The sequence below is a fragment of the Colias philodice genome, chromosome 19 (genome assembly GCF_061535455.1).
Source record: "Colias philodice isolate Cphi_HAF_F1 chromosome 19, ilColPhil1 Martin Lab GWU primary, whole genome shotgun sequence".
In the NCBI taxonomy this organism is placed as follows: domain Eukaryota; kingdom Metazoa; phylum Arthropoda; class Insecta; order Lepidoptera; family Pieridae; genus Colias; species Colias philodice.
In genome coordinates this window covers 1,243,378-1,268,612 of record NC_143104.1, presented here as the reverse complement: position 1 = coordinate 1,268,612, position 25,235 = coordinate 1,243,378, and the positions used below count along the sequence as shown (strand labels likewise).

At 35.1% G+C, this 25,235-nt stretch overlaps 1 protein-coding gene across 1 annotated transcript; it reads left to right on the top strand.

Moving 5' to 3' along the window:
* The first annotated feature begins 375 nt into the window (after positions 1 to 375).
* rb (adaptor related protein complex 3 subunit ruby) lies at positions 376 to 23,749 on the top strand. Its single transcript, XM_089707505.1, has 22 exons — positions 376 to 604; positions 1,281 to 1,388; positions 2,007 to 2,145; positions 2,729 to 2,889; positions 3,294 to 3,437; positions 3,970 to 4,075; positions 10,981 to 11,179; positions 11,630 to 11,739; positions 12,269 to 12,536; positions 13,574 to 13,682; positions 14,179 to 14,290; positions 14,551 to 14,797; positions 14,962 to 15,110; positions 16,435 to 16,529; positions 16,966 to 17,031; positions 17,187 to 17,307; positions 17,871 to 18,033; positions 18,802 to 19,004; positions 19,682 to 19,820; positions 20,570 to 20,679; positions 22,757 to 22,860; positions 23,359 to 23,749. The coding sequence occupies exons 1-22, from the start codon at positions 498 to 500 to the stop codon at positions 23,504 to 23,506; spliced, it is 3,108 nt and encodes a 1,035-aa protein (XP_089563631.1). The 5' UTR covers positions 376 to 497; the 3' UTR covers positions 23,507 to 23,749.
* The last annotated feature ends 1,486 nt before the right edge of the window (positions 23,750 to 25,235 follow it).

Below are 25,235 nucleotides of genomic sequence, written 5' to 3'. Positions count from 1 at the left end.
TAACATTGTTAAGTAATAAGTTACTTAATTTAATACAAATTAACAGAAACTTACGTGCCAACTTCAATGCATCTTAAACAGGCAATACGTGCGGTTTGCGCAAACATAATATTATATTAGTGCAAACTGTTCATGTTGTGTGGACCCGCTGTAATGTACCTACTTTTATAAATTTACTATTTAGAATTGAAACAATATTTTATGCAACCCAAGCTTCTTTTTCTATTATCTCTCATACACATATCAGCGATAATATTTTCAATTTCAAACATAGAACGAATAATAACGAAACAGCTACTATTAATATTAGTGTTCTGTGACGAAACGTTAATATTTATTTCTAAACGTAACTGTCAGGGTCAGCTGTCAAAACAAAAAAGATTGTCAAATGTCAGCACGGAACACGTCAAAAGTCAAAACTCGAAACTCAAATTTTTCGGATGTTCTAAGAGAAAAGCTTTAATAAATATTTTGTTGTTAATAAACAAAGTGTGACAATGGCTACAACACCGTCGTATAACAATGATAAAGTTGTTACCGGTGAAGTGGAGTATCCTGCGGGCGACCCAGCCTCTGGAGCTTTCTTTCAACCGGATTATAAAAAGTAAGATCGATACACATACTTTCTATTTTTAATGTATTTGATACGAAAACTCAAACTTGCAATTCATAATTAAATTATAAATAGATGCCTAATATATCGGGGATTGCCTTTGAAATGTGACACTTCTAGTAATGTTAGCAGTTGTATGTAGTAATCCAACAGGATTATGAAAGCTTCTATCTAAAAGTAATTATTCAGGAATATATCAAGCCACTGTATTGTGCTTAAAATTAACTCTGCTATAAATATTCACCATTTATGTTTATTAATTTATCACTGTTACTAAATGGAATACACTTCTGCTGTGTTCCTATGCCCTATTACAATGTTAATTTTATACAGCTTAAATTTTGACATAATATCTATAATTACATGAAAGATGAATAAACTACTGGCTTCAAATACACTATGTCTAGTGTTATGAAGCGTCTTCCTGATATATCAATACACCAGCTTACCGTCAGCGGCTTCAACCACTTTGTCTAAAACCTAATAAATTATATACTAAAACCTCCCCTGAGAATTGCTCTATCTATTAAAACAGATAATCTAAGCATACAGAAACACAGATGGCAGAAAGCAACTTTTATACTATATAGTGTTTGGCTTGAATGATTATTGTTGACCTATACTAGAGATTAATTTTGAACAGCAATAGAAATTTCACCATTTTTAGAAATGAAGATCTGAAATTGATGCTGGATGGATCAAAAGATTCTCTCAAATTGGAAGCTATGAAGAGGATCATCGGAATGATTGCTAAAGGAAGGGATGCTTCAGATTTGTAAGTTTACTTATTACTAATTATATTTATTCAAAACTTAAAACTTGACATTGGCTAAAGCTTAATCTGATAACTTAGTGACTTCAATTAGTGTTTAATACAGGCTTAAACATATTTTAAAATTTAATCCATGTTTGATATCTATTCCACTGCTCAAAGTAAATCAGAGAACAAAAATAAATCATCTTATTTATTCCTATATTTTTGGTGGTATAATACCACTTGAAAATACATATTAATTAATTAGCTTTGCAGTGACTTATTCATTTCGGTTATATCCATAACTAGCTTCTGCCCGCGGCTTCGCTCGCGTGGTGTTTTTTCGCAATTAAAGGTAGCCTATGTTCTTTCTCAGGGTCTAAAGATTGTCTGTGCCAAATTTCATCAAAATCGGTTGAGCGTCAAAACATCAAAAGAGGTTTAAGCGGGAAAGCGTAACAGACTAGTAGGGATGCAACATAAGCATTAAAGAATTGGAAACCAAACTACTTAGTTTGATAAACATTTAAAATTATATATTTTCTCAACAACTATATATATATATAACAACTATATATATATTTCAATCTACATTTTGTGTGTATTTAAAAAATTTTGGTAATTATGCCACAATTTCAGATTTCCAGCAGTAGTAAAGAATGTGGTGTCAAAAAACATAGAAGTGAAGAAGTTAGTGTATGTGTATCTCGTCAGGTATGCTGAAGAACAACAGGATCTGGCTCTACTCTCTATTAGTACTTTCCAAAGAGCTCTAAAGGTAAGCTTGTTTGTTAACCATTATTGAAAATAATAAAAAGAGTGTGTGCCAAGGACATGTGTCAGAAGTGAAACTTCTTTGGCAAGATTTAGTTGTTCGTTGTTAAGTAGCTTTAAAATACATATTGTTAATTCATAGTGTTGCCTACGTGTTAGTAGAGTTTTTGAAGTGAAACTTCGCGTTGCGAGTAAATTTTCTAGGTCACGTCATGGTAATACCATCACGTCATAGAGTAAGGTGTCAATTTTGGTATATTTGAATCTTGCCAAAGAAGTCACTTCTGACACGTGTTCTCAGCAGAAGCGCTCTTTTGACGTGACAACGTCTTATAATTCGATAGAGCCGGCTGCACGCACGAAAAAACATGACTCATGCGGCGTTACCTCGCTCTGAGGCGTTCCATGTAAGGCTTGAAGTGCAAGCGAGAGCGCGGAACGAGCGACAAAGAAGCACAATCGGACGTTGTCACGTTCAACTATCGTCAGTAAACCGACTTTACAGACAACCTATTTTTTTTATATTGTTATGTGTATTAAACAATAAAGTGCAATAAACAAATAAATCATAAAAAATTGTATTCTAGGATCCGAACCAACTAATTAGAGCTAGTGCGTTACGTGTTCTATCTTCTATTCGAGTACCAATGATCGTGCCGATTGTGATGTTAGCGATCAGAGACTCGGCGAGTGATATGAGCCCGTATGTGAGGAAGACAGCCGCGCATGCTATACCTAAGTTGTACAGGTGAGAGAGAGATGGATATAGTTTTGGTTGTGTGGATTTGAATTTTATGTAGTTTATCCCATCTGTACAATAAAATGTACAAAAAACTTCTTCTTGTAAGATGTGTTTGCCTTTGAATAATATTATGCATATGGTTCCTTTTGAAAACTTTTGAAAACTTACATTAAAATAAAAAAATATATTTCCTTCAAATTGGATAGATTAGACCTACAGCGAAAAAAAAAATAAAAAGTGGTTTACACTAAAAATATATCCCATATTAATGGATTATTAACTATTTCTGATTAGAAACTTATAATACCAAAATTCATATATTGTTGTGGTTGTTTTGGTATTTTTATTTTTTAATGTTATTATTGTTTTTTGTAATCGATAAAATTACACATAAATATTCTCTTCAACAGCCTAGATCCAGAGCAAAAAGAGGAATTAGTGGCCATCATAGATAAGTTACTATCGGATAAAGCACCTTTAGTAGTGGGATCTGCAGCCATGGCATTCTCTGAAGTGTGCGGAGATAGAATGAGTCTTATACATAGGAGTTACAGGTAATTACCGCAACTATCTATACAAATTTTCATATCAATTACTATTTTTAAGACTTATTTAATTAATGTATATAATAATGTCTCTTTTATAATTATAGGTTAACGTCTTTGTATATTTCATGCCAAACTTCATGATTCTAAGTTAAGGTAGAAATGCCTTGTGATTTTTCTGGTTGATTTTCTCTCAAAATTTGAACCGTAATCAGGAAATCAACACATTTATTTTATAATGTTATTGACTTAATCCATGATCCAGCCAGAGCAATAGAATTTATTCTAAAACTAGCGGTCCGCCCCGGCTTCGCCCGTGGTACATATTTACGTTTTCTCTCCATAAGAACCATCCTCGTACTTCAAGGAATATTATAAAAAAAGAATTATCGAAATCGGTCCACCCATCACCCATATACGTGATGCCGTGACCAAAGAAAACGGGTTTCATTTATATATACGTATAGATTTCGGATTTATATTTATTTTCATAAAAACTAAATATCAAAGTATTGATATACATTTTATTTCCTTTATACAGGAAACTTTGTGCATTGCTAGCTGACGTGGACGAGTGGGGACAACTAGCGTTGCTCAATGTACTCACAGTATACGCCAAAACTTGCTTTCCCGATCCTAATAATGATGTAAGTATTTTATTTTATAATTTCTGTTTTAGTCTTGTCATTTAGGGCTAATTTTTCAATCCTCGGTTAAAACTTATTCGTCGAATAACGTATTAAACTACCATTTCAAAATGTATTCTTATTGCCCGCAATTGACAGTTTACAGGTGACATTATAATATTATCGTGTAATACTTTATTGGACGGATAAGTTTTAACCAGGGATTGAAAAATCGGCCCTTAGTTAACTTTCTTTATTTAAAGACGTATCATTATATTACATAAATGATAGTATAGTATCTTATAATAAACAACTAGACTCACAAGCAAGCTCAAAAACTGTCCCTAGCAAAACTCTGCCTATGTGTCTTTTAGGTAGAGTTTTCTAATGAGAGATTTTGAACATTATTGTAATTGTTGCAGAAATGTTCAAAGTGCAGTTGTATGAATATTTTATACAACGTTGGTTGGTTATTATTTGACGAGTGTTTGATATTGAGATGATTCTTCCTTTATTTTACTTTACTTTAAAGGTTATTAAAATGAAAACGAGAATAAAAAAAATATGATTTTAATTATAACGATTACATTGTGTGCTGTTAGTTACAAGGTTACAAGAAAAGAGAATGACGCGAGGTTCCATGATTAAGCACATTCGTTTTTCATTAACGTGAAGTTAGGCCAGAGTCCCACCGGTGTTGCCGCCACACCGCTGAACGACGTAGGTACGCTGCTAACTTCAGAGTTGTTGAACATACCGCCCGCCTTGGAAGAACTCAGGAAAGGCTTCCAACATGAAGCACTCGTCAGTGAAGCTGGATCATGAAGGTTATAACGGGCAAATCTTTGCAAACGATCGGCGTATGATGCCGTGCGCTGTCCGTATTTCAGCCACTCGGGAAATCCCATCAGTCCCCGGGAAGACGTGCATCACTCGACCCAGTTTCCATTTCAAAGGAGGAACATTATCCTCCTTGATCAGAACTAAGCTATTCTCTTTGAGGTCCTCATTGTTGGTTTTCCATTTAATTCGCTGTTAGAGCTCTGAAATGTATTCTTTCGACCAACGCTGCCAAAAATGTTGTCGAAGTTGCTCCACATGGTCATAGCGTCCCAATCGCGTAGGCTTAATCATCGTCAGCTTTTCACATATAGGTGCAGTTAGTGGTCGACCGATCAGGAAATGGGCTGGAGAAAGTGGGAGAAAGTCATGAGGATCTGAGGACAGAGGAGACAGAGGGCGAGAGTTCAGGACGGCTTCAATTTGCGTTAATACCGTTTCAAACTCTTCACGTGTTAACCTAGCATTGCCCAGCACCCGCCGCAAATGATGCTTACAGGACTTGACTCCTGCTTCCCACAACCCGCCAAAATGAGGACTGTACGGTGGTATAAATGTTAAACGAATTTGATTATGACTAAGAAAATCAGAAATATCACTACCATTATTAAAAATTACTGATAATTCCTTTTCAGTACCAACGAAATTTTTTCCATTGTCTGAAAAGATTTGATAAGGCCTTCCACGCCGTGCTATGAACCGATTTAATGCTAAAATATAATCATGTGTACTCAAGCTACCTACCAGTTCTAAATGTATAGCCCTTGTACTAAAACAAACGAATAAACAAATGTATGATTTTATTAAGTTTGCACCCCTGCCCTTTCGGTCCAAAATGAGCAGGGGCCCGGCATAATCAACTCCACAATTCATAAAAGGAAAATTTTGTTCTAATCTTTCCGAAGGTAAGTTGCCCATGAGAGGGGTCAATGTCCTGCCTTTCATGCGTTTGCATACGATACAATTATGAACAACTTGTTTAGCTAAATCGCGAGCCCTCAAAATCCACCACCTTTCACGCATGGAATATACTAGAAGCTGAGGACCAGCATGAAGCAATCGTTTATGTTCATATTCACATAATAATCTTGAAAAGCGATGCTTCCCACTAAGCAATACGGGATGTTTTTTATTATAATCAAATTCATTCGCGTTAGATAACCTACCACCGACACGAATAATATTTGATTCATCTAGAAAAATATTTAAACCGGCTATTTTGTTATATATCAATTTATTTTTAATATTTTTACTATTATTTAATGATAACTTATTTTTTAATCTATAATATTGTTCACTAAATGATTCTTGTTGAGCAAACCGTGTTAATGTATCAAGTGATCGCTGTAACTCATCTACAGATAAGGAACCGGTTTGTCGCACACGAATGCCGTTGACCTTGCCATTGACAATAGGTACTCGGACATTATCAATGAATCGCAATAAATATGCACAAATCCTTTGCAAACGAATAAATGACGAATAACGTTCAAAATCAAATATTGAAAATAATTGAGTAGAATGTAAATGAACAGTGTTATGTTTAATTTCAGGCAACTCACTATATGGCGAAATAAAGATGTTACTATTGTCTGGCCACTTACTACTTATATCGCGTAAGAAGGCAGGGCCACACCACCAATTATGATTACTATCATACTTCAGCGTGTCTAACGTCGTGCCGCGAGTTATAATATCCGCAGGGTTTTCGGTTCCCTTAACATGTCGCCAAATTGTATCACATGTTAATTCATTTATTTGTGCAACGCGATTTTGAACGAAGGTTTTAAGTAAATGCGGCGACATACTCAACCAGCCTTGCACAATAGTTGAGTCAGTCCAAAAATATATTTTATCGAAATTTAAACGGAGAGATTGTTTTATTTTAATATATAATCTAGCACCTACCAAAGCCCCGCACAGTTCGAGTCTCGGAACACTTACTATCTTTATCGGTGCTAATTTACTTTTTGCACATAATAAATGCACTGAAACTGGTAAATCACCGTTATTATTACACAACCTAACGTACGCGCACGCACCGTAGGCATCTTGAGAAGCGTCAGTAAATATATGAAGCTCCTTGTAACTATTATCATCAATAACACAACGAGGTAGTCTAATAGTATGTAAATGTTGCAAATCACACAGAAACTTATGCCATGCAATTGCAATGGTTTCGGGAACTTCGTCGTCCCAATCCAATTTTTGTAGCCACAATTTTTGTAACAATGACTTAGCTTTAATTACTACGGGCGTTAATAAACCTAATGGATCATATATTTGTGCAATGGTGGATAATATAACACGCTTCGTAACTATCGAGTCATGATTTGTAAATTTAGTTGTAAAATAAAATTCATCCTTTTGTGTACACCAGCCTAAACCTAACGTTTTGGATGAATGATTTACATCAATGTTTAGGTCTTTATACATTTCAGGAGATACGTCGCAATTAAATGTCCATTTATGCAGCGGAAAACAACCCTGTTTCAACAACTTGGATATTTTATTACACAATTCCATTAAAGATTTAAGGTCATTACTCCCCGTTATTAAATCGTCAACGAAAAAATCCTCGTTAATTGTTCTTGCAACTAATTCATCATTACAGTCTAAAGCCAATTGTTTTAAACAACGCATACTGAGAAACGGTGCTGACGCCGTTCCATACGTCACTGTATTTAATATATATAACTGTAAAGGTAGGTTTCGATTATTCCTCCACAATATCAGCTGTAAATTACGTTGATCCGATTGAATTAAAATCTGTCTGTACATTTTTTGAATATCTGCGCAGGCAACGTATTTATATTGACGAAATCTAAGTAAAATTGAGAATATATCATTTTGTAATGGAGGTCCTGTATACTGTATATTATTTAACGATTTGTTGTTTGATGTATTCGCACTCGCGTCGAACACAACACGTAATTTTGTAGTTAAACTATCCTCACGATAGACACCGTGATGAGGTAATATATAATGTGGTTTACTTAATAAATCTGGAATATTCTTTGTTTCAATTAGAGTCATATGACCAAGTGTTTCATATTCTTTAATAAAATCGCTATAAAGTGTTTTATAATTAGGTAAACGATCCAACTTTCTTTCGAGAGATAAAAAACGATTTTTAGCCATAGTGTACGAATCACCTAATAACTCAGGTGACTCCTTTAGAGGAATGCGAACAGAGAATCTACCGTGTTTGTCACGTTTTGTAGTCTCTTTAAATAACGTTTCACAATAACGATCATCTTTAGACATGGGAGAAGATAAGTCAGTCAATTCTTCTAACTCCCAAAATTTTTTCAGTTGAGTATTTATCTGAACTAAGTTACACTGAACTCTTTCAGTCATAAACGAATGACTATTATAAATAGGCCCAGAAATTATCCATCCTAATTTTGAATCATATAGATAAGGACCATTAATAAGTTTAATCTTATCACTATTTAATAAATCCCAAAATACATCCGCTCCTATAAGGATATCGATATCCGACGGCACACTAAACGTAGGGTCCGCGAGTGAAATGTGTTTAGGTATTTGAAACCTTTGAGATTTAATTGATAACGAAGGTAACTTTGATGTAATACGAGGAAGAACCAAGCATTGAATATTTATATTAAAATGATTAACTTTAGAACGAATATTTACTTTACAGGTGTGAGAACATTTTGATACGCTCTGCCCAACACCTGAAATGTGTATAGTGGACTGTATTATTGGTATTTGTAAACGATTACACAACGATTCTGTAATAAAACAATTCTGACTTCCGTTGTCAAGGAGCGCCTTAACTGTGTGATAATTATCACTCGAGTCAGAAACGTCAATGAGCGCTGTCGAAAGCAACACGGGTTGTATAGCGGCAGCGGCATTGCACGTGAGTACATTTATACGCTCGGAATGCACTCCCGTATCAGCTGATTTATGCGAACTAGGTATAGACGCGGGAATACTTAATTCTTCACTAGAACTAAGATAAGTAGTATGAAGTAGTGTATTATGGTTCTTTTTGCATAATTTGCATGGACCATATGAACAATCGTTTGCTAAATGGCTATCAGTGCGAATACAATTACGACAAAGGTTTTTATTTTTTACAAGAACATGTCTCTCCTGCACAGGCCTGTTTAAGAATTTCGGACATGAATACAAATAATGTTCACCGCCGCAGTCAACACAAACACGTTCTTTTACATTGATATCGAATTTAGGTTTGTTACGAGATGAATTAACTACGTGTGTATGTGTGAGAGGTTGCGACAAATTTTTAGGCTTACTAAAATATTTATGATTGTTATTCGTGTTAATATAATTATTATTGTTATGTTTATTAGAAGAAACACCGCGCACATTATTCGTTTTTATCATTTCTAACATATCAGCTCGGTTTCCAAGAAACTCTAATAGATCGCCTAATTTAATGTTTCTTGATTCATTTTTTGACAATAAAGTACCTTTATGCGTCTCCCACTCACGCTCTGTGGACTGATCGAGCTTGGACACAATTAAATAGACAACCAAAGTGTCCCAAGAATCGGTGGGTTCGTTTAATGATTTTAATGCACGTAAATTACGTAATGTTGAATCTATTAACCTTCTAATGTGAACAAACGATTCGCTTTGTAGTGCCTGAACATTAAAGAGTGCCTTGACATGATTTTGTACTAATAATCGATTATTATGAAACCTATTTTCTAATAAATCCCATGCGTGTGAGTAGTTTTCAGCCGTGAACTCTAATGCACTAATAACATGAGAAGCAGAACCACTGAGGGAAGATTTTAAATAATGAAATTTCTGTATATCATTAAGATCATCACGACTGTGTATCATAGTGAGATATGAATTCCTATACTCCAACCACTGATCATAAGCACCCTCAAAGACAGGTAGCTTTATAACTGGCAATTTAATAGACATAGAATTATTACAAACCTGATGACAAATAGATTGTGTTTTTTCACTACTGTTAGGATTTACCAAGCACTTCGCGTTAGCCATAATAGAAAAATACTGCTGTTCAAATAATTCTCGGTATTCTAATTGAGCTGCTATATCCGAATCTTCAACTAATTGTTCAATTTTACTCTGAATTTCATTGTAACTTTGAAAAAGTGTACATGCGGACTCTATTCGTAATTCTAATTCAGTTTTGCTATTGAAATTTAATTCTGATTTGTCTAGTTTAGAAATATATCTTTCAAACAATGTTAGCCTGCCTTTTAACGTGCCACGCTGTCTCTTTAAGTCAGCGAGCTGCATATTTATACTTTTACAAATACCTAAACGAGGAGATTTAGAATTACCACCGATTGTATCTTCACAGTCACTCATTTTGGCAGATTATAGAAAACAAGAGTACTTACAAATTCCCGTTAAGCATCAGCACAGCGCCGCGCTGCTCAACACGTGCACGGATAACTGAAACGTGAAAATAACGATTTTAACGCAAATTAAAACGCACAGGAGATGGAGAGAAGAAGGATGGGTATCGTAACCTGACCGGATGCGACTCGACGGCAATCCAGCATAATCCTCTTGCGACTCCTCGCCATGTGCATGTGGTGATGATGATGATGCTTCAATTCTTCAATTAATGATTCGGCTCCGAATGGACCATGTTTGATATTGAGATGATTCTTCCTTTATTTTACTTTACTTTAAAGGTTATTAAAATGAAAACGAGAATAAAAAAAATATGATTTTAATTATAACGATTACATTGTGTGCTGTTAGTTACAAGGTTACAAGAAAAGAGAATGACGCGAGGTTCCATGATTAAGCACATTCGTTTTTCATTAACGTGAAGTTAGGCCAGAGTCCCACCGGTGTTGCCGCCACACCGCTGAACGACGTAGGTACGCTGCTAACTTCAGAGTTGTTGAACAACGAGCAAAATTGGCGATTGTATCTAGTAACTACGTCAAAACCCGTAAACACTGTATTTATAGATTTTAGGACTAATAAATGTTTACTAATAGCTTACGATTTGTTCAATTTTTTTTATGATTATACAATTTTGTTTGGCAAACGAAAAAATATTTTCTATTAATAATGTGTATCAACTCTTTCAGAACTATTCAAGTGAGAGCGAAGAAGACAAACCGTTCTACGATTCAGACTCAGATGCAAGTAATCCTAAAAGAACATCATCCTCACCTACTGTAGATCCTGATCTACGGTTATTGCTTCGAGCTGCAAAACCACTGCTACAGAGTAGAAATGCTGGTGTGGTTATGGCAGTAGCTCAACTGTTCTACCATTGTGGACCTGGTGAGTTTTTGTATACTGGGGCAGTTTTATTGGTGACTTTGTATCTATTCTCGAATACTTACTTAGAGTTGTAAAGCAAATGCTATAGAGCCGTGGTGAGTTTTTGTACTCTGTGGCAATAAGGTATCTTATTTCTAACTGTTGAATCGAGAAGCTATGTGACTGCTACATAGCAGGAACGCTAGTGTAGAATAAGATTATTTGAGTATAAGTGGCTTAAGCTTTGTAATTCTGTGGTGGTAGGTCTGAAAAAACTACTAATTGAGAATATTTCGCCAATTTTGGAAATATCTGTATAAAATACTTTAATAATAATACTGTATTATTCTCTGACTTTATCTTCATAATGTTTAGATCAGAAAGAGATACATGCATTTCCTGATTTTGTCAACAAACATCATAACGAAAAATTACCTTAGTAAAAAATAATACAACAAAACTTTGTTTCAGTACAAGAACTACCGCCAGTAGCGAAAGCGATGGTGCGTTTACTTCGAGCTCATGTCGAAGTGCAGAGTGTTGTATTGAATTCGATCGCTGCACTTACTGTGTCTAAACGGGTGAGTTATATTTAAGTATATAATTTTAATAAATATTGAGAAAACAAAATTTCAATTTTTTTTTTATCGAATCGAATTTAGGTTTTTTCCTTAATTAATAATATCAAAGTTCTTAAAGGATAAAAAATCACGGTACAAAGTACACAGCACAGGAAATATAAAAATATTCTGTCAGTTATTATTGCAGAAATACTACTACTAAAGTACTAAATACTACTATAAATTGTTTATATCATTGCTTTTAAATTCAAAAGTAAAGTTTTTTTAAGCTATTGCATAGCTTCTATAGCGGGCCTTGAGCGCGGGGACCGAATCGAGAAATTCCGTAACAAAAAAAACCTCACGCTCCCCACTCCGACGGGCGCGGAGGTGTGGCTTGAAGACATAGCATGCATTAGCTTTACCGCGGCAGTCCCCGAGTGCCACACGTCTTTTTTTTTCATTTCCTCACCCCTTTCATAAGAAAATTTCGATTGAACCACCATTTTTTTGAAAAAATCATTTTTTAAACCTACCATTTCCCTTACAGGCGCTTTTCGAACCGTTCCTCAAATCGTTTTTCGTGCGTAACTCCGACCCCACTCATATTAAACTGCTAAAACTGGAGATTTTAACCAACTTAGCAACAGAGGGTACTGCTTCAACGGTATTACGGGAATATCAGACATATGTGACGTCGAATGATAGAGCTTTTGTAGCGGCCACTATACAAGCGATAGGGAGATTGGCGGTCGCTATAAGTACTGAGACGGAGACGTGCTTGAATGGGTTACTACATTTGCTGTCGAGTAAGGATGGTGAGTGTATTTGATGGATTTTTTTGTAAAAACTAGCTGCGCTCCGCGGTTTCACCCACGTGTTCTGTTCCTGTTGGTCTTAGCGTATAGCCTTCCTCGATACATGATATATAGCCTATAGCCTTCCTCGATACATGGACTATCTAACATCGAAAGAATTTTTCAAATCAGACCAGTAATTCCTGAGATTAGCGCGATTCAAACAAACAAACTCTTAAGCTTTATAATATTAGTATAGATAATGCAAAAAAATATATTTTGTAGTTGAACTATTCCGTTAAAATGAGTAAATTTACTAATTTTTTTTTCGAGAGTTAAAGTAAGTACAATAACTTACTTTGTTGTTTTAAACGATACGATTGAATTTCGTTTTTTTACAAGTGTTTGAAATTCAAGGCTTTATGTGCTGTCCTACCGTTACTTTAATTGTAAAATAAAATAAAAACTGACTATGGTAGAGCCATTTTAATAGGCGACATTTGACAGTTCAACAAAATTCAACAACGTAACCTAGTAACGACGACATTGAATAACATGATATTTCGTTTTGTTAGAACTGCACATTTGCTTAACTTTTTTTCAATTACGATTACATATTTATAACAATAATGACCGATACAAGTAATTTTAGGATTTGATTTTACTGATAAACCATTCTAAACATAATAAACAATTTCTGATTTAAAGATCAGACGTCGCTACAATTTTGTGTCAATAAACGTTTTTTCTTTTTAAATACCAGAGACGTTACTCTAAAAATCGAAAACTGACATCTAGAATCGAATGCATTGATTACTTGGGAATAAAAATCATCATAAATTATTGACATGTGTTTCAAGTTCGATTGACAAATGTTTCAAGTCCGTATCGATTAATTCACTTTAATCGATGTTTTTAAGCAGGTTACCACCCTATGAAGGTAAAATTGATAGACGTCAAATGTTGCCTATTAAATTGGCTCAACAATAGAATTGATAATTTTGCTTGACAGATCAACTTAAATAATTTTATAATAAAATAACATTATATTTCGACAGAATGGGTGGTATGCGAAGCGGTGGTGGTAGTTAAAAGAGTGGTGGGTGGTGGTGCTAGTTCGGCGCGTGCTGCTGTATCTAGAGCTGCCAAACTGCTGCGCTCGGATCGGTGAGATTTTTATCATATTGTAGTAAAAATGAAAATGATATTTCTGTTTGTAAGAGCAAATTGTTTTTACAATAAATTAATAATTTATTATTTTTGACATTGTTTAGGTCTGTTTTAAGAATGAAATAACAATTTTGTTTAGTTCGATTCTTGGTTGAAGCACGTGAATTTTAGAACATCTTTGAATGCCATTCTTTTTCTTTTGGAAAATAAAGGAATATTTTCTTGTTACATATTTTTGATATCTCCAGTATTTCAAGTACTTTCCCTACTGTGGCCATTGAAAATTTCCATCCTGTACAAACAAACATACAATATAACTAGCGGTCCGCCCCGACTTCGCCCGTGGTACCTACATGTTTAAACTATCCTATTTCTCAAGTTGGATCGAACTGCACATGGTGTTCGAATTTAATTATAATCGGTTAAGTGGTTTAGCAAACATTGTGACACGAGATTTATATATATTAAGATATGTACATGTTTTCGTGTCAAGTCTGGCGGGCAACGCCCGAGCGGCGGCCGTGTGGCTGGTGGCGGAGCACGGGGCGAAGCACCCGCGGGCCGCCGCCATACTCGCGCACATGCTCGCTAGCTTCGCCGAACAGGTACGGGCTGTGCGGTGGGTGGGGACACTCACTTAACTCACTCATTCACTCCTTAAGTGTGATATAAATAAATAATTTTAGTGTCAAACAATAACTCAGTTTATGAAACGATTCTCACTTTTAACGATGTATTCATTCATGATAAAATATACATTGGACAACTATAAATAATACAAATATTAAAATAATGTACAATACTATATTATATTATATGCAAAATTAATGTTTTTTGTGTTTTTATAAGTTTTTTTCACTTCCAGGACGAGCTAGTAAAACTACAACTACTTTCTCTAGCTGTAAAACTGTCAATAACGCAATCAGACACACTACCAATGTGCCGCTACGTGCTAAACCTCGCGCGCTACGACGCGAGCTACGACGTCAGAGATCGCGCGAGAATGCTACGAAAGTTCATTGAACCCGGTGATAATTCGTTACTGGCGCAGTATGTCGCGCATATTTTCTGCCCAGACAAGCCAAAACCAACCGTATTAGCCAGTTTTAAGGGTGAGTTTTGTATAAATTAAGAATTTTTTTAAGTATTTATCGTTTATGCGCTACGATATCCGGCTACGTACCTCACCTCACCTCGTATTTCTTTCTTTCTAAAATTTGTAACTCAACAAAAATTGCCCAATGCCTTTAAGTAAATCTGTTACTCTCTTTCACAGACCGTGAACAGTACACACTGGGCTCGCTATCCCAATACATAGGGGTAGCGGCGAACTCGTACCGCGCCCTACCCGCCGCCCCCCCGCGCGCACAGCACGCCGACCTGCGCGAGCCGCCCGCGCAAGTGCCGCAGCCTGTGGACACACCGGTATGTTTAGATATACAGGGTGTCCCACTGTTGATATACTAAGCTCAAAGGAGGTTATAGTTTTCCATACGCTGAGTACGTAAAAAATACTTATAAAATTCCAGACGCATTTTTTTTTTCAAATAGATGAATTCTTAAAACTATGTGTACACCCATAACAAGCAACCCGCCCAGCTTTGATACCAGCACGTGACCTATCGTTTAAGATTATGTTTTAATAGACAAAATGCTCACATTAGCCAAGCGGTATATGCCGGCTGCGCGAAGCTAGAGGAAAAAACATGGATTTTCAGAAAAAATTTTTTTGATGTAATTTTGTTTTAGTATTTTTTACGTGATCAGTGTATGTAAAACTACAAGTCCCTTCGCGCTTAGTATACCAATAGTGGGACACCCTGTATATGTGTAAATTAAATTGAATATTGATTATTGACATGATTTTAAAAGAGCAACTATGGAGTTTCTTGCCGGTTCTTCTCCGTAGATACTGCTTTCCGAATCGGTGGTAAATGTTAAAAATATGCAATGACGATTCAAAAGTGCTTTTATAAGAAGTCTAATTGAATAAATAAATGTTTGAGTTTGAATTTGTAATGTGTAATAATTGTGTGTATAGAAAACTGTTTTACATACAGTGACTTTTGTTTTGTAACTCGTTCATTCCCTTACATTAGAAGAGATCACCGACAGTCGATAATGCCGCCTTGTATACTGTCTTCATCGATGTATTGTATAGGTACTTGTAAAAATTTGTGGTCACTTCGAGTGGTATATTTAATTGTTAAATAAATAATTTATCCTCGTTCGATCAATTATTTTATTCATTTAATGAGTTCTTCTTTCTACAAATTAATTCACTAATTCATAAAGTCATTCATTTATTATTTCATTCGTACATTCATTTATTTTTCGGTAGATCGACGAGTCTTAGGCCTATTGTCCACGTAATGCTCACGTCACGCATATACGCTTTCGTCAATTAATGATTGCAAGACAAATGCTTTCATCTTGCGTAGAATCAATCAAAACACGAACACGGAGCGGCAACGTCGCCTCAACCGCTCGTCATGCAGAGCGGCAACGTCGCGTCAGACAAACTTACTACATGATTGTGTTCGTCGTACGGTCATGCGTATTATATGGACAAAATTATAGGCTTTACACTTTACGAAAAGTAACATCTATATCATGTTGACAGTTTTTCATCTGCTAAAATATTAATGCACGCACTCGTTTACAGTTTTGTGCGTATAATTAGAATTTTTATTTGTGTCTATGATTCTTTCAAATTTTCGTCGATGTAAATTTTTATCGAACTTTCCAGAAAAACAAAACGTTCTACTCGGAGCCGGAAAGCCATTCAGGGTCTTCGTCATCAGGCTCGTCATCATCTAGTGGTTCTGAAGAGTCGTCTGACGAGTAAGCTTCCTAATTTTAATATAAATTTTTAACGTGATAACGTTTTTAAAATCGTTTTAGTCGGGTGACATGTTCAGAAACTTGAGTCACACCAAAACCTCACGAGCGCGATCGCAGGTATAACGAGAGAGAGACGGAACGATCTCCCGTCTCATTTCGAGCGCTGCCACCAATACGTTATCACGTAAAGATCTCGATCGTAAACCTACTTTACAAACAACCAATTTTTTTAAACGATTCAAAAGTGCTTTCAAACGAAGTCTAGTTGAATAAATAAATGTTTGTTTATAATAAATCAAATATAAATAATTTTGTTTAAGCAGATACTTTGTAGTCTAAATTTTCTGTCATTTAATAATATCTAAAGATAATCTATCACATAAAATTAATGTATAAAAAAATATTTATAAATAAACTGATTAATTAACTTTTTTAGAGAGGGAGATAATGAAAATGAAAATGAAAACGAACAAGAGAAATCGAAGGAAACTAATAACTACAAGTAAGTTTTTGTATTGTTTTTTTTTTTTTTAATAATTGTATGGAACTATTTGTCCTAAAATATTGTGAAAAGATAATGTGATAAAGTTTGGGATTTGTGTCCACTTGGCGTAAAAACTATAAAATATCTAATTCCGACCGTTTTCCACAAATCAGGTCGAATTCTGAGACATCGGACAGTGAGTCAGACAGCGAGTCGTCCAGTTCTGAAGCGAGTGGCTCGGAGAGTGACAGCAGTGCGGAGGGTACGGACAAACAGACTAAACAGGAACGGAAGGTAAGGAAACACGTTTTGATACTAGAATTTTATATTTTTTATTATTTAATTAAGGTCTGATTTTTCAATCCTTGGTTAAAAGTTATTCGTCGAATAATGTATAAAACTACCATTTTAAAAACGTATTCTAATTGCCCATATTTGACAGTTTACACGACATTTTAATATTATCGTGTAATACTTTATTGGACGGATAAGTTTTATCCAAGCATTGAAAAATCGGCCCTAAAATTAAAAACAAATATTATCCTGCTTTATATTCCAAACCAATAATAAAGTTTGAATGTCTGTTTGTAATATTAAATAACCGCTTTTTACTAAATGCGTATGGATCTAAACGCGGACATATACCAAAATTGTTGTCTGTCTGCTATTTCCGGCTAATCTCAGGAACGGCTGGACCGATTTTGACGGGCTTTTCACTGACAGATAGCTGATATTATAAGGAGTAACTTATGCGTTTTATACTGATATTCTCATCGGATCATTAGGATTAAAAGCAAAAACTCATTTACGCGGGTGAAACCGCGGGAGTGCAGCTAGTTTTATATACATTTTTTCAGGCACAAGACTTACCAAAACAAGAGGCACAAAAGAAAAACGAGAAATCGAACCTGGAACTCCTGCTCGAGCTCGACGAAGTAGCGAGCACTTTACCGACCATGACCCCCACGTGTGGTGGCTTTTTGTCACCACCCACTAATAAACATGGTGGTTTTAGTGATGGTGAGTGTGATTTTTTATTATTTTTTGTGCTTTTTTTGACATGACAACGTCTTATAATTCGATAGAGCCGGCTGCACGCACGAAAAAACATGACTCATGCGGCGTTACCTCGCTCTGAGGCGTTCCATGTAAGGCTTGAAGTGCAAGCGAGAGCGCGGAACGAGCGACAAAGAAGCACAATCGGACGTTGTCACGTTCAATCGTCAGTAAACCGACTTTACAGACAACCAATTTTTTATTATTTTTTGTGTTTTTTTTAGGTTCTTTTGGGGAAGGATGTTTTTTTATTGTTTCGAAATTGTATGGACGTATGGTCGACACCGTAATAAACGAGAATATTATACAATTATCCTGCGACATAATATTATTTATGTGTTTTTGTTATCTAATGAATGAATGCTAGGTATTGTTGTTAATTAACACACGTGATTAAATTTAAATTTGTAAATGTCTGTGCTCATTTATAGTATTACAAAACAAGGTAAGAACATGACTGTTTGTACACATCTCTGTCAACAGCATCAATCACTTATCTACACTAATATTATAAAGAGGAAAACTTTGTTTGTTTGATTGTAATGAATAGGCTCATAAACTACTGGACCGATTTTAAAAATTCTTTCACCATTCGAAAGCATTATCCACGAGTAATATAGGCTATATATCATCATGCTAAGACCAACAGGAGCGGAATAATACGGGTGGAACCGCGCGGCACAGCTAGTTTCCTATATAATAATTCCTAATTAAATATTGTATTACCCACAGAGGACACAATAACCCCCATAGGGGCTAGCATAATCCCCACGCGGGGAACCGAAGTGGTGTCCCGCGTGATGTCCGGTGGTTTAGCCGTGAGCAGCCACTGGACTCGAACCCCGCACCTCGCGGGAGCCAAGCTGTGCGGGGTCCGGTTGGAACTGGTCAACCACACCGCTGATGATGTACTGGATCTGAAGGTTGGGAGGATGGTGAGTAACTAAAGATGAAAAAATAAAATGTTGTTTTCAATATGGAGGAGGGGATGTGTGGGTTGTATAGCCTGTGTAGATGTTAAATAATACAACAAAACTGCTACACAGAATAATACTTTTTTTTTCTAGTATAAGGAATTTTTGGGGAGGCTTTTACCCGTACGGAGTTCATATAGAAACCTAACGAGTACTTAACTTTACTAAATTATATAAACTAGATTAGTATCTAAATTGTTCTACAATGTACTCAAACTGTAATTGTAACTAAAATTGTATATTCTTATGGAACAAATAAAGCTTTATTTTTTTTTTTTAAGGAATTTACATGACATTTTTCACACTCTAAAATTATCCGAATGAAAACTCTACCTATGTGACCATTAGGCAGAGTTTTCTAATGGACCTATACAGACGTAGCATTTGTTAATTGTCGCAATGTGATGTACGCTTTTTTGTGAGGTGCCATAACACAAATATCGCCTTATGGCTTTTTACCATGTCCACAACGCATTTTGAGCGTTTTCTATCTTTGAGCGCGACCTATAAAGCATATTTTAACACAAAAATTACTTCATTTGTTTATTTTTGTGATACAATGAAATAAATAATTACATTTTACATGCAATTCCATAATCTTCATATTATATCTTCGTAACTTTATTCCAATATTCCAGTCCCTCTCTGGCGCTCGAAGCATACACCCGTTCCCATCGATCCCGTGCCTCGGTCCGGGGGCCACAACCACTGTGCTATTGGGCGTAGACTTCGCGGATTCGATACAACCCGTCGAATTCACTATTGTTAGCTCTTTGGGTATGTATATTTATTTATTTATTTATTAACACTTTATTGTGCTGGCATACAAATAAATTCTTAAAATTAAAACTTAAAACTAGTCCAGCACAGAAGGCGGCCTTATCACTTAAGAGTGATCTCTTCCAGGCAACCTACTGTGTGGAGTAATATTATGAAAAAGGATGTAGGTAGGAAGTACAAATATGTATATTAAGTTTTAGGCAGATATAAGTAGTCAGAAAATATAATTAGTATATATAATATATGTGTGCGTGTACTAGTGTACACACGTAAGAAGTGAAACTTCTTTATGACCTTATTTTTCAAAAAATAATTTACTATATGCAACTTTACAGAAATACGTCGAATCACGCGTGGTAGGGATAAGAAAAAGATGGCGCGTAACGGAAAAATGTCACGCGTAACGAAAAATGTTACACTAAATTTTTTTCCAACCCCGATAAAGAAGTTTCACTTCAAAAAACTTTGTTGATTCGTTGGTGACATAGTTTATGTTAAAACAACAGAGGATGTAGCTCGAATTTGTTAGAGATGGTTAATTAATTTTACGTTCTTTCGCATTACATTTTGTGTGTGGCAATATTGAAAGATTAAAAAGAAACTATTGATATGCATACAACTGAATCTATTGTGTTAACATAGAAAAAATAATATTTTGGCAAGAGGATTATAAAAATATCATCGTAGGTAATCTTATAACATACAAAATAAATAAAATGCGCTAAAAAATAATTTTCGCTTTTCAGGTGAAGTGTCCGTAGTGCTAACGCCTCCCGTGGGGGAATTAGTTCGAGCCGTCACAATGTCGGACACGCGATGGATCAGCGAGCAAAGGAAATTACGTGGCATGACTGAGGTATATACACACACACACACACACACACACACATCAAATCTATATATTACTAGTTGTCCGCCCCGGCTTCGCCCGTGGTACCTACATGTTTAAACTATCCTATCTCTCAAGTTGGATCGAACTGCACATGGTGTGCGAATTTTATTATAATCGGTTAAGTGAAGCAGTACATTACGAACAGAGGCGGCTCGCCCTAAGGAGCGCTGGTGCAGTGAACTCCCATAAATAATCATAATAAAATCATAGTCCTTAATTTAATTATTACCATTAATTATTACTATTTAAAATCAATCGTAATCTTTAAAACTACTGTTAAATACCAATGAATATATCCATCATTCCATCATCCCATACACCTGTATAATACCTACTGTATTATGTAACGCGCGAAGCGGAGCGCTCACGATTGCGCTCCAATGAAAAAAGATTTAGTACATTTCCTAATACGAAATCCAATAGGAGTGAAAGAGAGGGTTTTGCCAGAGCCCTGCGCGTGAAACAAAAGATTTTCTATGGAAAAGTAGCAAAATTCGGAGCGCCGCACCCGCAAACGTTGCCGGTTCGTTTTTACCGCCAGGCAGGACAGCGATTGCGCGCGAGGTTGCCAGTTACCACTTCTATAATATAAACAAACACTCGAGTCAACTTCAATGCACGCGCGCGATTCATGCAATTTTCTAATTAAAATTATAAAATACGTGTTGAAATAGCCTGTAGTTATCAGTATTACTTGTGAGTGTTAAAATGACCAATAATTATAATGTGGCGTTCATTAAAAAGTGTGATAAAACGTTACAAATTCGGCTTGAATGTAAAGCTAAGGGACCGCCACGGCCTGAACTTGATCTTACGCAAAAATGTACGACAAAAACGAAAACATATACGCGTGTGTTTAAATCTGAACAATATGTGAAAACACCGTGGTTGTGTGGTTGTGATGAAAGCAACAAACTATTTTGTTTTCCGTGTCTTTTATTTAAAGCGGGCGCGGCCGGCGGAGGTGAGAGTGCTTGGACTGAAACGGGCGTTGACGACTTAGCTCATCTTTCAATCAAGATGAAAAAACATTCACAATCTCGGTACCATTTGTTGAATGAACTGCAATTGGCGTCTATCGGTCTTGTCGCTTTAAGTTATAGATATTTTTGCACACCAAAAAGAAAGACGTATCACGTATGCATTTTCTTTATAAGTAATTTTTTTGATAAATTGTACTGCTTTACACCATGTATTTTCAGTGTTTTATTTCAAGTGAACACCCATAAAATTTTGTCACGAGCCGCCTCTGATTACGAACGATTTCGATAATTCTTTTTTTATTAAAAATTAAAATAAATATTTCGGTGATATTTTATCAATTGAATACAAAAGGCAGAGACAAATTAATGAAATGCACGCACACACACGTCATGTCAAGATACACACAAGTACTAAGTTCATAACTTACAACGCGCATACATACACTACACTTATTACGAGAACACACTCACAAACAGAATATCTTTATATACTTATGAACCACTTTAGTATCTATCAACCAAAAACGAATGAAAAATGTAACATTGAGTTACTATGTACTACGTCTTAGAGAGGACATCGCTACTACACTATTTGTAACACGAGTTACGAGTCGATCGTCTCAAACCAATTTTTTTTTGTTGCATTGATTGGTTTTAATTGATAAGTTTATTCATATTTTTTTAATAAGATAAACAATATTTATTTGTTACATTGATTGGTTTGAATTTATAAGTAATTGTTAAATAATTAATTCAAACACCATGTTTTAGCTTCACTTAGCTTTATTAGAGAAAATAACAGTTTACACTTTTACATAATTAACATTGCTAACCACCGGCATCTGCTGCCATCTTGCCTACTCTAATACAATTCAGTGTTGCCAATATAAATGTACACATATTCCAACAGTAATAAGAGGCAGAATATCTACAAAGTGTATGACTCACTAGCCGCCCCGCGCCGCGCACAAATTTTGTTCGTGGTGTCCTCTCTATGCGTAGTAATAATACCTCAATGAAATATAACGTTTGTTTTATTGATAAAATTTTAATTGTAGTGTGACAAAAAGGCGCCAAAAATGCCGGACGACCTGCTCGTGTGTCAGCGAGTGTTCGAAACAGCGAATGTCGGATCCGTCGATTCTCCGGCTAATTTCCCCAAGTAATTACAACTATTTTTATTGTGATCTTTATGTAAAATTATTGATATCCCCATTAAAAAAAAAGTATCTTGTGATTCTAAAGAATAACTTCTTTACACGATAAGAATTGTCGTAACATCCATGCAAATTAAAATTTAACTAAAAAATAATTTCACATTTATTCGATTGAGTTAACTAGGTAAATTCCATTAAAACAATATTTTATAACTATAAGTATTCACTTAAATAATTTTAGTTTAAAGTAGTAAAACTGCTAAAACTTATACTTATTTTTAAATTCAAAAAAATGTTGTGTGGTTTTATGAAACCACGGTAAAAGTGAAACTGTTCGAACGGTTCCGAACACAGCTTTGTGTAGCGCATGTCGCGTGACGGTCGGCTGCCGAGTAGGTATACCTACTCGGCAGCCGCGATACACGCGACATGCGCTACACAGACCAAAAAGTGAAGAGACGATGTAATAAAAGTTTCACTTTAAAAATTATTTTTTTTTTCAGATTTGCCGGCCGTCTGCTATCTTCTCAAGACTTAGTGCTCATATCAGTTAAAATCCAAAATGACCATAACATGGTCACTGTGAATTGCCAAAACATGGCGATAGCGTCTATGCTCGCTAACGCAATCGCTAATTCTTTTTGTAAATAAATATTCAATTATGGGCTGATTTTTCAATCCTTGGATAAAACTTATTCGTCGAATAATGTATAAAACTACCATTTTAAAAACGTATTCTATAATTGCCCGTATTTGACAGTTTACGTGACATTTTAATATTATCGTGTAATAATTTATTGGACGGATAAGTTTTATCCAAGCATTGAAAAATCGGCCCATATGTTATAAGTATATTCCATTTATCTATCGAATAAAGACTTTACATTGATCGAATTTTGTGTTTTATTTTTCTTCTGAATGGTTAATTTATGTTTGCATATAAAAAACTAACGAAACTCTATATCTAAAACTAAACTAAATAAAAGTTACTTAACTGTTTTGTAAGTAACTGCCTCGTTAGGCCCGACGCAGATATGGCGTATCGCAGCGCAGCGCATTTTTCATTGTCAAACTATTTTCGACATTTTTTTCATTAAAATAAAATTAAAAATCAAATAACAATTTATTTTGGGGAGCATCGAAGCGTCATACGCGAAAGGTAGCGCGCTGCGCTTTTTTGAACGTTAGTTAAGGACAATGTCTTATGTCGATAATAGTTTGACAATTAAAACTGCGGTTATAGCCTTCGAACTTAAACTACAATCTATCCTTAAAAATGTTTGTAAAAATCGTATGGAAAGAACGAACGTAACAGCAAAATAAAGTTTTACATCATTATTTTAGTGTATTTAAAAAACGCGCCAACAGCAATATAATTTTTGCGCCCTAAGTTAGCCGGCAATCAAGAAATAAATTCAATCTTATTCGGATAAGTTAAAGTTGGACTAACAAAAGGCAAAAACACTCTATCTATACTAATATTATAAAGAGGAAAGGTTTGTAATTATGTATGTATGTTAGTATGTATGTATGTATGGTTTTCACGCATAAACTACTGGACCGATTTCAAAAATTCTTTCACCATTAAAAAGCTGCATCTTTACTGAGCAACATAGGCTATATTGCATTTTCAACAAAATTAGAGATCCTTACCAAAAATGCAATAATGTAACCCAAGGTGTTAAAAAATTCCTCAATAAAACATCTGTCATCGCGTGCGCTGCGGAATCTATTGAAGATAGAACAAGAAAATGTTAATTTAATTATAGAATGGATCAATATCTACAAGAAAGTCCGCGATACCATATGTCCATCTTCAGTAGTTATGTTACTACAACAACTTTTTTACGTTTTCAATGTAAATAGAAATGCCGACAGTAATCAAACCATGTTATCCATACATATATGTTAATCCTTATCCAATTAAATGATGTTTTATTATAGATTGTTTCAATACCAGCAAAATACTTTTTAAATATACAAAATTGGATATTCCATTCAAAAGATATTACAATGAGCAGACGTAGTGCGGGACGGTGTAAAGGTGATTTTCATGTGATTAAAAATTAAACCTATAGTAGACTTTTCACTGTCACGATATCGCTATCTATGCGGGTGAAACCGCAGGGCATTACTAGTTAGTCATAATTATCCAGTTTACATTTTCGCATAAGAATAATACCTACACGACGATTGATTCAATAAAAAAATATATTATTGAAATTATTTATTTTGCTGAGTAGTCCACATCACAAATACTGACCAAATAGTAGAATATATCCGATGTAATATTTATTTATTATTGTTCTTAAAATGTATTAGTTGTAAGCTAAAATGTTGTATTTGTGATTAAATGTATTTTCTTTCTTCTTTCTCTCAA

Excerpts from the sequence above, each read along its gene's own strand:
- rb (XM_089707505.1), top strand. The coding sequence starts at position 498 with ATGGCTACAACACCGTCGTATAACAATGATAAAGTTGTTACCGGTGAA. Across the intron at positions 605-1,280 it reads TTTCAACCGGATTATAAAAA|AAATGAAGATCTGAAATTGA; the intron begins GTAAGATCGATA and ends CACCATTTTTAG. Across the intron at positions 2,890-3,293 it reads GCTATACCTAAGTTGTACAG|CCTAGATCCAGAGCAAAAAG; the intron begins GTGAGAGAGAGA and ends TCTCTTCAACAG.